Source organism: Tupaia chinensis, unplaced genomic scaffold (genome assembly GCF_000334495.1).
Source record: "Tupaia chinensis unplaced genomic scaffold, TupChi_1.0 Scaffold000549_1, whole genome shotgun sequence".
Lineage (NCBI taxonomy): Eukaryota > Metazoa > Chordata > Mammalia > Scandentia > Tupaiidae > Tupaia > Tupaia belangeri.
The window spans coordinates 2,638,975-2,653,272 of NW_006160061.1; the positions used below are offsets into that span (position 1 = coordinate 2,638,975).

Consider the following 14,298-nt stretch of genomic DNA (forward strand, 5'->3'; position numbering starts at 1 on the left):
GCCCACCTAGTATGTGCAACATAAAATATAGTATTGGAACCACCATACACCTATCACATACCACATGCTTTCCAGAAATCACTCTTTCTAATAGAAAAGACTTACATTTCTTTAGCATATGTAATTGCTCACTAACTGTGTTATATACAAAGAGGTATGGCAGAAAAAGTAAAACTTGTCATTTTACCATAGTCAGTTCAGGCTCCTTTGCTTTAGCTCTGCTATCCTATCCTATATCCTCCACACTTTTTATTTTTTAGTTTGCTACAGGGCACATGGAGAGACATGAGATAAAGAAGGAAAAGTGAGAAATCATACTCAGGGGGGATGGCCATGCCACAACCCCTTCTCCTCACAGGAGTTTTGGCACACACCCATATCCACGTTTCCAGGGTATTTTCAAGCCTCCTGGTCTGGGATTTGAACTGAGCAGTCAACCATTAGGATCCAATCACCTTAGCCTTTGTGGCACCTGCTGGCCCACCTATATCCCTATTAATATTCTTTCCCCTACATTTTTTTTCCTTAATCACCAGGTGTGTGTATTCACCAGCAACAGAGAGAGAGAAAGGGAGAGGGAGAGAACATCCTCCATGAAGCATGGTCACAATGCTATCCCACCTCTTCAATTTCTCTGTCCTATTCTGGGTACTTTATGCATGCATGCACATGAACGCACACATCCCCAGCATATTTTTTCCATACCCTGAGATTAGGACTCAACTGAGGTCAGCCATGTGGGATCTAACTCCTTTAACCACCAGAATATGGGACAAAAATCTTTCCCCAACTTCCTTAGTGAGAAATGAATTCAGTGTATATCTGATACACATTACTGAATCATTAAATTCTTTGTAGTTTAAGAGCAATTTCTCTACTGTTGCAGATAATACTCAGAGACAACAGCTTGATAATTCATTTAAAGAGGAACAATCCGAGTATCTCAGTTACCTGAAAAAATACTCCTAATCAAGATAACTAATCCAGAACTATCTATCCTCAAAGATGTAGTTTCCAAGACTCACAATAATATCAACAAAATAGACTTTAATTAAAAATAAATAAATAAAACAATTCCTGGGGTCAGTAGGTGTCAGCTCAATTACCAGACCCAGAGGCCTGAAACTCACACCAGGCATAAGTGCGTGTCTGATCAAAATCCCAAGAGAAAAATGGAGAGGGGATTGTGGTGTGGCTATCCCCCATTAGGAGTAATTTCTTTCTCTCTCCAGTGAGTGCATTTGCCCTGAGTCGAAAATCCTTCTCTCAAAAAGTAAAAACCAAACACACACACACACACACACACGGTGCCAGTAAGTGGCATAAAGGTATAAGGCTCTGGATTCCACATGGCTGGCTGCCCAGTAACAGTCCAGTCCAAGACCTGGTGGCCTGAGAATCACACTGGGCACTTGTGCATGTGTGCCCCCCAAAATCCTGAGGAGACAGGAGGAGAAAGAATTGCAACATGGCCATTTCCCCAGGGGGTGATTTCTCACTACCCATACGCCCATCACTCTGGCGAGTGTGTAGGCCCTATAGCAAAAACAAAACCAAAAAGTTTTAAGTTTTCTGTTGAGTCTCATGCTTCCAATTCACAGCTTATTATCTGTAGAATTTTGATGGCTAAACTATTGTAAAACTCATTCCACAGAGTGGAACTAATAATCACGTTCCCCACTGAGCTTATGTTAGCATGAGAAAAATGCTGTAAAAGGTTTAGCACTTGGTAAATATTAAACACATATTTATCTCATTATTGTAGAATAAATACTTCTCATTGCATCCCTTCTGGCCAACATTCCCAGCTGTATTTATGTTTTAAATATTAATAAAATGTATGTGGATAAAATCAATTCTAAATATGAGAACCTTAACCATTCAAACATTTCTCTGGCATTTTGGAATATATGCCAGAAGACCAAGTAGCTACTTACCACATGTTTGATGTAATCTGAGGTAAAATGATGTCAACTGGTGCCAAACAGTTCACTAAGGCTGGGTAAACACTTTCTGTTGGGCAAGGCACAGATTCTTTTGCCATTTCTGTGATCTAAGAATAAATTTCAAAAGCTGTTAAATAAGAGTTCACCTGACTGAACACAAAAATTTTAAGTTACATGAAAACTAAAGCACTTCTTACTAAACACTTCTTTGAGCTCTTAAATTTAGGGCTACGTGATCCTGAGGACAGATATCCTTTGGCAGAAGTGGTATTATGCTGGACAGAAGAAAGGAGAGAAAAAAAAAAAACTCAGAACCCTAGGTAACTATAACAACTTAATTTTCACAATTTTAGACTTCAATTTAAAATTTCAGAAAATATAAAATGAACTGAATAAACTACCACCAAATTAATAACTGTGCCAGATCATCATTGACTCTTGCAATCTATTCTCATGTCTATTTACCAAATGGCAGAAACAAAATATATCCAAACCACATTAGTTGTTTCTTAATTTTAAGACAAACTACGCACATGCCATTCTGTGTCTATATATACATATTATGTCTATTTTAAAACTTCTAGCTTACCTTATATTGTAAAGTAGGTGAAGTTTTAACACTTTTTACTAAGGGAAAACTATTTGAAGAATGGGACCTAACAATAGAGCATCGCCTATCAATGTCATCTGCCAATCCTGCTTGGTATATTGGATCTGCAAAGGAGACACGGCGAACCTGAAAACAGAAGTTAGGTTTTTATTTAACAGAATAAAAACAAAGTTTTTAAAAAAGTAACTCCACAATTCTCATTACGAAGTTACTAAAAATCAGAACATGAGTTTAGAAATTTTATTTTATGACAAGCCAATGCACAAAGCTGTTGTTTTTCCTAGTGACTGCTTTCATAATGTTTGTCAATACCAAATTAACTTTTAAAAAAATTATTTCATTTTATTTTATTTGTCATAACTTTAAAATGTGACCAGAGACAAAAAAAAAGGGAAAGTGAAAAACCAAGATGCCAAGTCCAGGACTCAAACTGTGGTCCACCATGTGGGAGCCCAACGCCTAAACACACCACCACCTGCTGACCCCTCCAAATTCATTCTAATTAACTATGCTGCAAACCAACTCTGCATAAGATAACATTGAAGACTGTGAACAGGGATAGTAGAAACCTAATGAAACTGCATATGGCAACTGAAACTGTCTAATCTGGTTCTAATAATCTTATGGGTTTAATTAATAAACTAGGACGAACAAATGGTAAAAAACAAACAAACAAAAAAAAAACAGAGAAAACTGGTCTTGGGTATATCTTACTAATCTCTGCTCTAAACTTTGAGGGTTAATTTCAGAGTCACAATAATTGAGTTAAAATTTTTTGTCTTTTCAGTCCCAGCTTGAAGTAATTTTGGCCCCTTCTAAATGCACACAGTATTTTCACTCATTTGGCTATTTGATATAAATACATCCTAAAGTAGTCTTACACCATTAGTATGTTTTTACACATCTTCTGGTCTGGGTTCCTAAAAGTAGGCAGAGTCATATATATATATATATATGCTACAGAAAGTATAATATGATGGTCTAAATAAAATATGGTATGAGCTACTATTAAATCAACCAACCAACTAGTTAATCAACTTGCATTAAAACCTAAAATATATTCAAGACAGACATCAATCTTGGGATGGCCTATGTTATAGTGGTTAAGGTGGTTGGAACCCACATGGCTAACTGCTTGGGTAAGTCCTAGACTTTGTGGTTTGATAGTCATGCCAAGTGTGTGTGCATGTGTGCCCGAAATCCCTCTGAGGGAGAAATAGAGGCAGGATTAAGATGTGACCATTCCACAAAGAGGGTATTTTCTCACTCTTTCTCCTTCCAGTTAGCACATGTGCTTTTCTAGCAGATTTATAAAAAAAAAAAAAAAAAAAAAAGACATCAACCTTGATGCATTCTATCTTCAGAAACTTTTCAAGGGTTCTTGTGGCCTACTAGGATACTTTATAACCCTGTCAAAAAAAAAAAAAAATGCACAAGACAAAAACTCAGGAGCTGTGAAGTTTTCCCAAATAAATTAATATTTGAATTCTCATCAGAATTTTCGGTATATTTTTGTAAGTTAAAATATAATTAACTGCTACAGGAGTAGGAATTTAAATAAAGAATTTAAAAATGTGCCTGCTGAAGGTTAAAAATCAAGGTGTCATGTTTATATATATGGATATATACATATACAGACAGACAGACAGACAGACAGACACACACACACACGTATATAGAGAGTAAATAGGGTCAATCTCAAAATGAAGTAATGGGGGCTACCTCCATGATCTAGTGGTTAAGAGAGCAGGATCTCAGCTCTGGCATCTTGAAAATAAGTTGGGCATTTGTGCATGCCCCCAAATCCCAACATGATGGATAAGTTGAAGAGAAGGGATTGAGGTATAACAATATTCCACTGAGGGGTGCTTTCTCTCTCTTCCTGTCTTGCTGGCAAGTGCATACACTCTCTAGTAAATTTTCTTTTCTTTTTTTCTTTTTAGAATTTACTATAGGGCATGTGTGCTTGTCAGAGAGAGAGAAACAGAAAGCAAAAAATCACTCCGCAGGGGTGATGGCCATATCACAATCCGTTCTCCATTTGCCTCTCAGGATTTTGGGCAAACACGCGCTCGGCATGAGTTTTAGGCTGCAAAGTCTGAGACTCAATCCGCAGTCAACTATGTGGAAGTCCAGGGACGTAACCATACACAATCTGCTGGTCACCCCTCTTGTAAATTTTTTAAATATAAATTTAAAAAAAAATTAAAGAATGTCAGCACTACACCTTCTCAGACTATCAACTTTGTTACAAGATGAGTTGAGCAATGTGAATACATATAATTCCCCATCCCCCTTTTTAAATTTTTTTACTCAACTGTGTACAAAGCACAGGCCAGAAGCTAAAGACGACACATAGATAATCCATGTTTCTTAAACTAAAGAAGCTATAATTTAGGAGATACAAGTAATTATAAATGAAATCACATCTAGAAATTGACAAAACTATAGCCTAAGGAGAGAGATTATTTTAATTTAGATATGGTCTGGAAAATAGTTTGTGTTACATAAACACTTATGTGAAACAGAAAGCATAAAGTCTCACATCACACAAGTTCTAAGCCTGCTCTAACAGCAGTCCATGTCACCTAAGTTCTGTTTATTTATTACGGAGCAGAAAGTCACCTTAAGAAAACCTTGCTAATTTTGCCAAAGGTAACAACGTGCTCAATTATATAAAGATCTTTAGGGAATAAAATGAGTACCTAAGTGGTTTATGTCCACTTTGTTCAATATCTCTCCTCCTACCCACCCTTTTCCCTGGCAACCATGGTAAATAATCAAAAATGAGTTCTGATGTCCTTCATTCACAAGGTGATACTGTATGGCCAAAATAATTTCAATCAAATATTGGATCCCATAATATTCAGCTTCATTCTCCCTACCTTATTGACAGGTGATGAGATCTCATCTTCTTGGGGTCTTTTCAGTCCTCTCTTTAAAATGCTGGTGGATGGAGAAGCCAAAGGAGACCAGACACAACGTGTCTGTGTGCCACTAGGACTCTCATTTGCTGACAGAAATAAGGTACTAAGTTCCTTTAATTTTTGAGGAGTTGTATTATCTTCTGTTATCAGTTCAGAGACAGCTGTTTCAGATGTCACAGACTGTGATGCATCCTCCACTTTCCCAGAAATATGGAGAATTTCTTGTAAATTATCTTCATTTCCTACTATCGCTCGACTGTCATCTGGATTTGTTTCTTTGGATTTATTAAGTTCAGTCTGTATTTCAGTTTTATTAGAGTCAATCTTCCCTTCTTCACTGTTCATTTCAAATGTGTCATTGTCTATTACTGCATTCAAGCTTTTTGTTTCAGCTTCATGTTTAGAGGTTTTGGTGATCATATCCCTATCCTCTGTCTCATTGGGATGGTGAGATTCAGCATCTACTGCTGTGTTAATTCCTGCACAATTTTCTATTTCAGCATTCACTTCTTCAGATGAGCTTGGATCAGGTTCATCCTTTCCCCCATTTAGATTGCAAACTGTTTGTTCAGAAATCTCGGTTTGATAATTCACTTTTACAACTGTGGTAATATCAGAAAGACTAATATCTGAATTAAATTCTTCAGGTGCTACTTCTTTAGCATTCAGTTCATCTGTGTCTGCTTCAGGTTTATTACTTTTTTCAATACTGTTTGCCATTGCCACTTCTTCAGAAATAACAATTTTGGCACTTTCTAGTTCAGGGACGCTAACTTCAGATTTGTCACTTTCTATATCCAATTCCATAGCTTCTACTTCCTCTAAATTTGATTTTGTTGTTACTTCACATACATTGTCTTCAACACTAACAACATTCTTTATACTTGTCTCTTTTACCAGGGTATTGTCTGGTTTTTCTTCTTCAGTCTCCATAGGAGAAAATTCCTGTGAAGTGTCTTTGGACTCACCTAAACATGGGCTAATTCTTTGGCTTTCAAGACATTCCTGAACGGTAGTTTCTTTTAACTCAGTTTTGGAAACAAGTAATGAGTCGTTAACAGTATCACTCTCTTCCTTGAGACCCAAATGAAAATTCACACTATGATACTCATCTAAAACTTCGGAACACAAATTGTTCCTGTTAGAAGTTTCTGAGACAGTTACAGTTGTTTGTGAGTCTGTCTTTTTCATTTCACTGATATTTACATCACAATTTTCTGTATTCCTTAAACCAATGAGTGATTTTTCCTGGGGCAGTGACTTTTCCCCACAGCAATCACAACTTTTAGATCTCCTTACTCTCCTACTTCTCTTGTGTTGGCATTCAGGTGTTTGTAAAGATTTTTCAGAAAGCAAAGAGATATCTGATGTCCCTATTTTTGAGGATTCTCCCAGACTACTAGTATCAATAGATTCTTGTTTTTGTAATCTCTTATTAGCATTTCTAGTCCTTAGATTGGATTCTGGCACAATTGGACTTAGAAAGGAATATTCTGCACATATGCTAGTTTTATTTTTTTCCTCACAAATATTTGGTATATCAGAAACTTGTGATAAATCTGAAGATAGCATAGAATCCTCGAGTATTACAGTACTTTCATCTTTTTTTTCACAAATTTGAGTTCTTAGGTCTACATCTACTTCAGAACTTGCTTTATAATCATGTGCCTGATTTTCCACTTTCACACATTCTTGTTTTACCATTTTTTCTTCTTGATATTCAATGTCAACAATGTCATTGCCTTTGTTTTTTCCTTTGCCAGATCTCTTCTTTCTTGAACCTTCTTCTTTTGCTTCAGAACTATCAGACTCTGAGTTTTCAATGCTGGAAAGCAAACCCTGAGATGCTCTTCTTGTTTGATACCGTGTTCGCCCTCTTACTGGTTTCTCAGAGGACTTATCTGTATTGTCCTGGGGACCATCTCCCTCAGATTTGGTATTTTCAAGGTCTGGCATTCTTTTATTTAGGTCAGTTTCAGCATTAGCACTGGTTTCCCCAAAAGTCTTTTCATGTAAACTATTTCCTTTCTCTATTAAATTTTCCTGTACAGTTTGCTCAGAAATCAGTTTTGGCTTAGGTAAAACATCATCTTTAACATGCAACTGACTCTTCTGGAGAGGTTTTTCTTCATCCTTACGTCTTTCCTTTTTTTGATGATTATTTTCTTTATCTTGGCTATCAGGGGTTGACTCTGCTATCTCTGAACGTCGCCTTGAAGACCTTCTAAGGGTTTTTTGATTTGGAGTTGTTGGAACTTGGCTTTCCTCATTAACCATTTGATCTGCTGGTATTACTGCTGGGGGTGTATTTTCTTTGGATTCCAAATTAATTCCCACATTCTCTTGTTCTACATTGTTTTCCAATGACACGGTGCTTTCTATTGCTGGTTTAAGCTTTGTGCCTTCATACTCCACTGTAGATTCAGAAAGATGAGCCTGATTATCTGACACACATTCTGTCTGATTAAGAAAACTAGGTGGACTATTTTCTAAGGCTATCATGCCTTCCATAGATTTCTTAGTATTTTTCTCCTGTTCAGGTTTCATTAAGGACTTAGACCTTTTATTACCTGTTTGTTCAGCTTTACCTGACCTCCGGCCTGCTCTCTTAACTCCCTTTACTATTTTGTCAGAGTCAGATTTTGAAAGATTCACTTCTCTTCTCTTTGCTTTTGGTGAAATTAGTATATTAGTCATGCTTCCCTGGTTATTTTTCACTGTAACAGCTGATGACATATTATTCAAAGGGGATGGGCTAAAAGGTCTATTTTCTGAGCCATCAAACTTTTCCAAGGTAATAAAGGTCTGCCTCCGACTTGTTGGATGTAGGGGAGTTCCAGAAATAGTGGCATTAGAAACTGGGCTAGGGCCAGCAAAAGAATTTTCTGCACTAGATGCACACTCAGTTGAAGTTTTCTTGAAAGCTTTCTTTCTGGCATCATCATTACTGCTCAGTATTTTTGAATTTGTTTCACAAATGGTACTACACTCATTATTTGAAAGGGAAGCCTTTGCAAGATGTTCATCCATACCACAGTTTCCCGTGACATCTTGGGAAATGATAATGTCACTCTCCATTTGTTCGTCCTGCACAGAAATGTATATATATATGTACAAATTAGCCACAACAAATTTGAATGTGGGGAAATAACATTGTAAATCTTCAGTAATTCAAAAGACAACCATTGTCTTTCAATATTATAAATACTCCAAAGGTAGTGGTAGATACCTAATAATCTGTGTTCCCAATTATAAATATTCAATAAAAGCACAATATTTATTTTAGTTACATACATAGATACAACATACCAATTCCACGAGTGTATAGGGTAACTTATAAAAAGAGGATTATACCATAAATACTAATATTAATAAAATGAAGATTTATAGATAACCTTTGAGTAGTTTAATAAACTGTATTTGAAGGGTGATTTATAAAATCCCAAATATGAAATACCAAATATACCTTAATCATCATCTGAGAATCCTCCTTTGGTTTTTTGGTTAAAGTAGGGATTTCCCTGGAAAGAAAAAAAATTGTATAAACTAGTGCTTTAAATTACTTTAAAAAGAAAACAGTTGCTAAAGTCTGATGGCTTCCATACTTACATAGACTCTTCCTGACTATATTGAGATAGTAAGGTATCTTGTGAAACATCCAGATTATTATACATGGTAGGAATATCACATCTGCAAAAGATTTTATATAAGTAACTTTTAAAATCTGATATTCCTGCAATTAGAAATTCACAATTCTACCATATTCTTTTATAAACAATTCTTTTATAAACAATATAAAACCAAGACCTAAATGTTTATCTTCCAGATTTTTTATGAGATTATATTCCCTTCCTAACCCAACCTATGTCATTTAGAAATTCAATTTAGAAACATTTAAGGAAAAAAGGGAAACATTTGGTACGTTAACAGGTAGCTTTATACATTATGAAATTTAATTATGTACAATATTTTAGCATTAAAATTTAATATATACAGTATCTTAGTTCTAAACACTAAGTTAAAGTTCATTACATAATATCTAAATCTAAGTGTGACTATAGAATATTCAATTTAAGATAAAAGACCTACACACCGCTTTGTTTTGAGTACTTCTTTTTGATGCTCAGTTAATATTCTTTCTTTTACTTCTTTTCCTTCTGGAGGTATAAACACAAAGTCAGCAGACTTCTCTTCTTCCAAAAGCATTTGACTCTTCACTTTCAAAGATGAAGATTCTCGTCTCAGCTGCAGATTTTAAAAAAGTAACATACTTTAGGCTCTCAATTACTTCCAATACCCTATCCATCTCTCTTCTAATATAGTACTCTGATACAGTTTTTCAGTAGTGACTAGGAAGTCTGAAGTGCAAGTCCATATAATATGTCTATGCTTAACTACACAGCATGGGTAAATGTTTTTCATACCAACACAGTTCTCAGGATGAAATATGAATTGCCTAGTTAAGTTGCCAATATAATGTGATAATACCTTTGCTATCATTATAAATTTTCATCACAGCCACTGTTTTACCATTTTTAACCGCTACAAGAGTAGTTCAGTTATTCTTAAAATATAATATTTTTCTTTCATTTCACCAGCACCAAGGTAAATTTCAAGATTCTAGAATAATCCTTATTGATGTTGACAGAGAAAGTTAGTTAACTGAATCAGCAAGATACTTAGGTTTTTCGATTTGAAGTTGAAAAAGAGTCTTACATAGGAATTATTTCTCTTTCTATATAAAATATTACATTCTACAATAGCAACAGTTCCAAACAAAAGTCCTAAAATATTCTCTTGTTCTAAATATCTGTTACCCATTCTTAACTAGTTCTCATTCCACCTCAAGAGGGCTGCTGCCAAAAATAACTGTATGTGAAAGATGCAAAAATGAATGTAAAAGATGCTTATCTAAGAAATCACCATCTAAGGCTTCTAGATATCCATGCCATCTAACAAGTCTTTCTAGACCAAGCAATCATTCCTGTGCTACCTCATCTTTTATTTTTAGCATGTTACAGCTTTTTTCTTCCCATTAAGTTTTATTTTCAAGCTACCATGAATTTAACTTTTAAAAATCCTATTGAAGGCAGTTTTAAAAACATACTTTGACTGATGATTTCATATACTCCTTCTTCTCCTTTCTTTGTGCCAAAAAGGAATCTCTTTTTCTGCTTGATTTCTTTTCCATGCCACTTATCTTCATATTTAATTGTGAATACTCTGTCTATTAAAAACAAAACAAATTCATTAATCGTAATTGTACTATTTTCATTCTCCATTTCTCATTTGAAAAATTCCAGTCTAATAAATGCATATTTTAAATAATGTCAAATTTCTCATGCTCGAGTGATTAAAATAAAAGAAAGGGATTGGATAGTAGCACAGCACAAAACTGTGATGCTGTAAAAGGCCGACCCATACAAAAGAGTTCTGCGTTCATATCGAGAGACCGCCACAGAGTGCACTGGGTATGCTTGTGCTCATGATCTAGGGCTAGCTGGGGGTGGGCTGCCTTGTCAGGATGCTGTTGGGGGTGCTATCTCTCACTCATGAAGAAATATTAAAAAAATAAAAATAAAAAATAAAAAAAAAGGAAAGCAAAGGAGAGAGGAAGGCAGGCTGACCACTAATTCAATAACAGCAAATGACTTTGTGTCGCAAACTTTTATAGTAGCTATTTACATCATTTAATATTATAAATCCAGAAAATAAGATAAACCACATAAACAATGTAAAGTAAACCAAACTGCCAGACTCAAATACATCCACCTATGTTTTTAATTTTCTGAGGAAAAGGGGGAGAGAAAGGGTGGGTACCCTTCTCCTTGACAGGAGCTTTCACAGTGTGATTCTTCCCAGTTCTGAAGCCAGCTAGGATCACAGGTAAACATGGTGTGTTCAGGCCAACCTGGGACCCAAACCCACAGTCTTCTGATATGGCTTCTAGCACTTCACAGCATCACCTCACCCTACTGTTTGTGCCACGTCAGCTAGACCTCAAATACTCCACCCATTACTGGAAATATTTCTCAAAAAAATCAAAGCCAAAAAACGTTAAACATTAAAAAAGGGGAGGAGGACTGACAAAGCATGTATGATGGAGAATATTAATGCAACAAACACACCAAATAAAAATATCGATATGTGAATTTAAAAGGTCAAATTACACGGAGTCTAACAAGTCTACATAGTTATCGGCCAGGAATTTTTTTTTAATGTTTCATATGCATTATTCTGACATATTTTTTAAAAACAAAAGGGTGCAGGGATCAGCAGGTAGTGTGGTGCTTAAGCTGCTAGACATTCCCACATGGCCAACAACTGTTGTGTCCCAGACCTAATGGCTTGATTTCTCACGTTCCCTCTTTCTCTCTCTCTGCATGTCTCTCTCTGGTCAAATTAAAAATAAGTGAATGAATAAAAAAAATTAAAAATTCATTCAAAAAATAGAGGCCAGAAGGAGGCATGGTGATTAAGACGGAGGACATTCCCACATGGCTGACTGTGGTTCGAGTCCCAGGCCAGTTGGCTTGCTTTCTCACTTTCTCTCTCTCTCTGGTTAAAATAAATGAATGAATAAATAAAATTTTCTTTAAAAAAAGGGATGCAAATATTTGCACTTATCAATGCCTTTTTCTTTACATCTGGCTTTACTTCTTCAGACTTTTTGTTACCAAGAAGCAAGGTCTGATTTCAAAGAGGCCCATTTGCCTCTTTGTCATCATCAAAGTATCAAAGTATCAAAGTCATCATCAAAGCAATACTCCAGTTGGGCATATACACTGATTAGCTGCGTAATTTCTTCTAGGACATTTATAACAGATACAACATGTATAGGACTTCAGTTTTGGATTTTTCCCCCTTTTTATTCTTTTTATAAATAAGAGTTTCCTGCTTCTCATTCATATTTTCTTTTCTTTGAATATATTGCACAGTATTTTATTATTAAAAAAGGTTTTATGTCTCAGGCAAAAATTCTTCTTCACTCAGGAGGTGCTAATGTGTATTATTTTCTAAAAGAAGTAAGTGGTTGTGTGCCCACCCTCAAAGGGGATGGAACTAACAGGTTTGTAAGATTTGAGTTTGAAATGGCAGCAAAATATTTCTACTATAAATTTTCCAGTTCCATGTAACATGTCTGTTGTTGGTATGATTCCTCCAACAATACCAGAGTCTTACAAAAAACTAGCAGTATGGTATGTGGTCTTCAATAACCATCACCATAAGAGAACTGAGATTATAATTTCAAAAATATCCCTGAGACTCCATGCCTGGCTGCAGCACAGTTTCTAATACATTTCCATTCTGTCACAGAAAACTGATGGGAGTGTGCTGAAACTTTATATGTATGCAGTTTTGTTGGCACAGCTGTAATAAAATACTGGACCATTTGGTTGTGATCTGTAGCAATTTTTTCAGTTCCATCTAAAGAATTAATAATTCCTGGGACAAGCTCGCCAAAGGACAAATGATGTATTCTGTGACAAAAGTTTTAAGAGTCATGATTGACTAGTGTTGCCAATGCATAACCATGAGGATGTGGAATTGCCTTGCCTACAGTTATGTGAAAATTTCCTGCTACTTTATTGACATACAGATGACCATGAACTCTGTATGCTTCTGGAGGCTCTAATGACCCATCTTCTCTTGGTGAAAGTGCTGCTGTACCTTTAAAAGTACTTTTAAATATGACATCTTGAAGAGAGTGTCCTTCTTGTAGCCTACTCTGAATCACCTGAAGCATCCTCTGCCACTCTTTTTGCTGTGGCTAAAGATTAAATATTGCTGGTCATAAACTAGACCATCTGCAGATGCAACCATTGTTTTTGTTAAATCAAATACATTTACTTCAACATACTGACATTTCCTGGCAACAGAAATATCTATACTGATCCCCAGTTTGCTAGAAAAATCATTATCTACATCATATTCGTACTTCATCCATGTATCTTCATATACTGAGAATTTAATAAAGCCATAATAGTAAATGCTACTAAAGAAACTGTACCCACACTGGCTGAAATTTCTAAATAGCTTTCAGGAACCTTTGAAAAACCATCCAATTCTTTCTCCAAACTTAAAAGGTTTTATTCCGATTAAGCTGCTTCATCATCAGGAAAACCTTCCTCTTCCTTCATATGGTCACACTTGTGCTACTGTCCCAGATGACCGCCATGTTACACAAAAGTCTGGGTTGCCCCTCTGCTAAGAATGTTTACCTTAGCCAAAACTAAAAACAAAACAAACTTATTTATCTAGAATATAATACTTCTTTTTCCTCTTATAAATTTTTGAAAGATTTTTGCTACAGGGCGAGGGTGCTCGCCAGAAACAGAAAGCAAGAAACTACCCCACCCCCCCCCACAGGATGATGGACATGCAGCCACCCATATTTCTTCTTTCTCTCAGAATTCTAGGCACACATGCACATTCCCGCGTGAGTTACAAGCCGCCAAGCTGCCAGATGTGGGACTCTTAACCGCTATGTGGAAGTTCAGCACCTTAACCACTATGCCATCTCCTGGCCCCTTCTATAAATTATTTAGGGAAAAAAAAAAGACATGTAGACTAAAAGTAGAGGACTGGAAAAAGGGTTTTCTGTACAAATGGGAACCAAAAAGAAAAGCTGGAGTCGTGATACTAATTTCTGACAAAATAGCCTTTAAAACAGAAACTGTTCGAAGAGACAAAGGGCACTATATTATAGTAAAAGGGTCAATATATCAAGAAGATAAAACACTTATAAATATCTATGCACCTAACACAGGAGCACCCAAATACATAAAGGAAAGACTGTCAGATCTAAAAGGAG

The 14,298-nt window shown here is 35.8% G+C and overlaps 1 protein-coding gene and 1 pseudogene across 5 annotated transcripts in view; both read right to left on the reverse strand.

The window, feature by feature from the left end:
• Positions 1 to 14,298, reverse strand: part of RIF1 (replication timing regulatory factor 1) — a 79,198-nt gene that overhangs the window by 4,353 nt on the left and 60,547 nt on the right. For 4 of the 5 annotated variants that reach the window (XM_014591281.2, XM_006157633.3, XM_014591280.2 and 1 more), the window contains 8 exons: positions 10,591 to 10,710; positions 9,577 to 9,728; positions 9,093 to 9,173; positions 8,950 to 9,004; positions 5,442 to 8,570; positions 2,536 to 2,682; positions 2,144 to 2,221; positions 1,938 to 2,053 (listed from right to left, as the gene is read on the reverse strand). In XM_014591281.2, the coding sequence (XP_014446767.1) occupies positions 1,938 to 2,053; positions 2,144 to 2,221; positions 2,536 to 2,682; positions 5,442 to 8,570; positions 8,950 to 9,004; positions 9,093 to 9,173; positions 9,577 to 9,728; positions 10,591 to 10,710 (3,878 nt within the window). The remainder of the gene's footprint in view (positions 1 to 1,937; positions 2,054 to 2,143; positions 2,222 to 2,535; positions 2,683 to 5,441; positions 8,571 to 8,949; positions 9,005 to 9,092; positions 9,174 to 9,576; positions 9,729 to 10,590; positions 10,711 to 14,298) is intronic. The other variant, XM_027775352.1, reaches the window with a different exon arrangement.
• On the reverse strand, positions 12,483 to 13,596 carry LOC102476940 (endoplasmic reticulum-Golgi intermediate compartment protein 2 pseudogene; annotated as a pseudogene).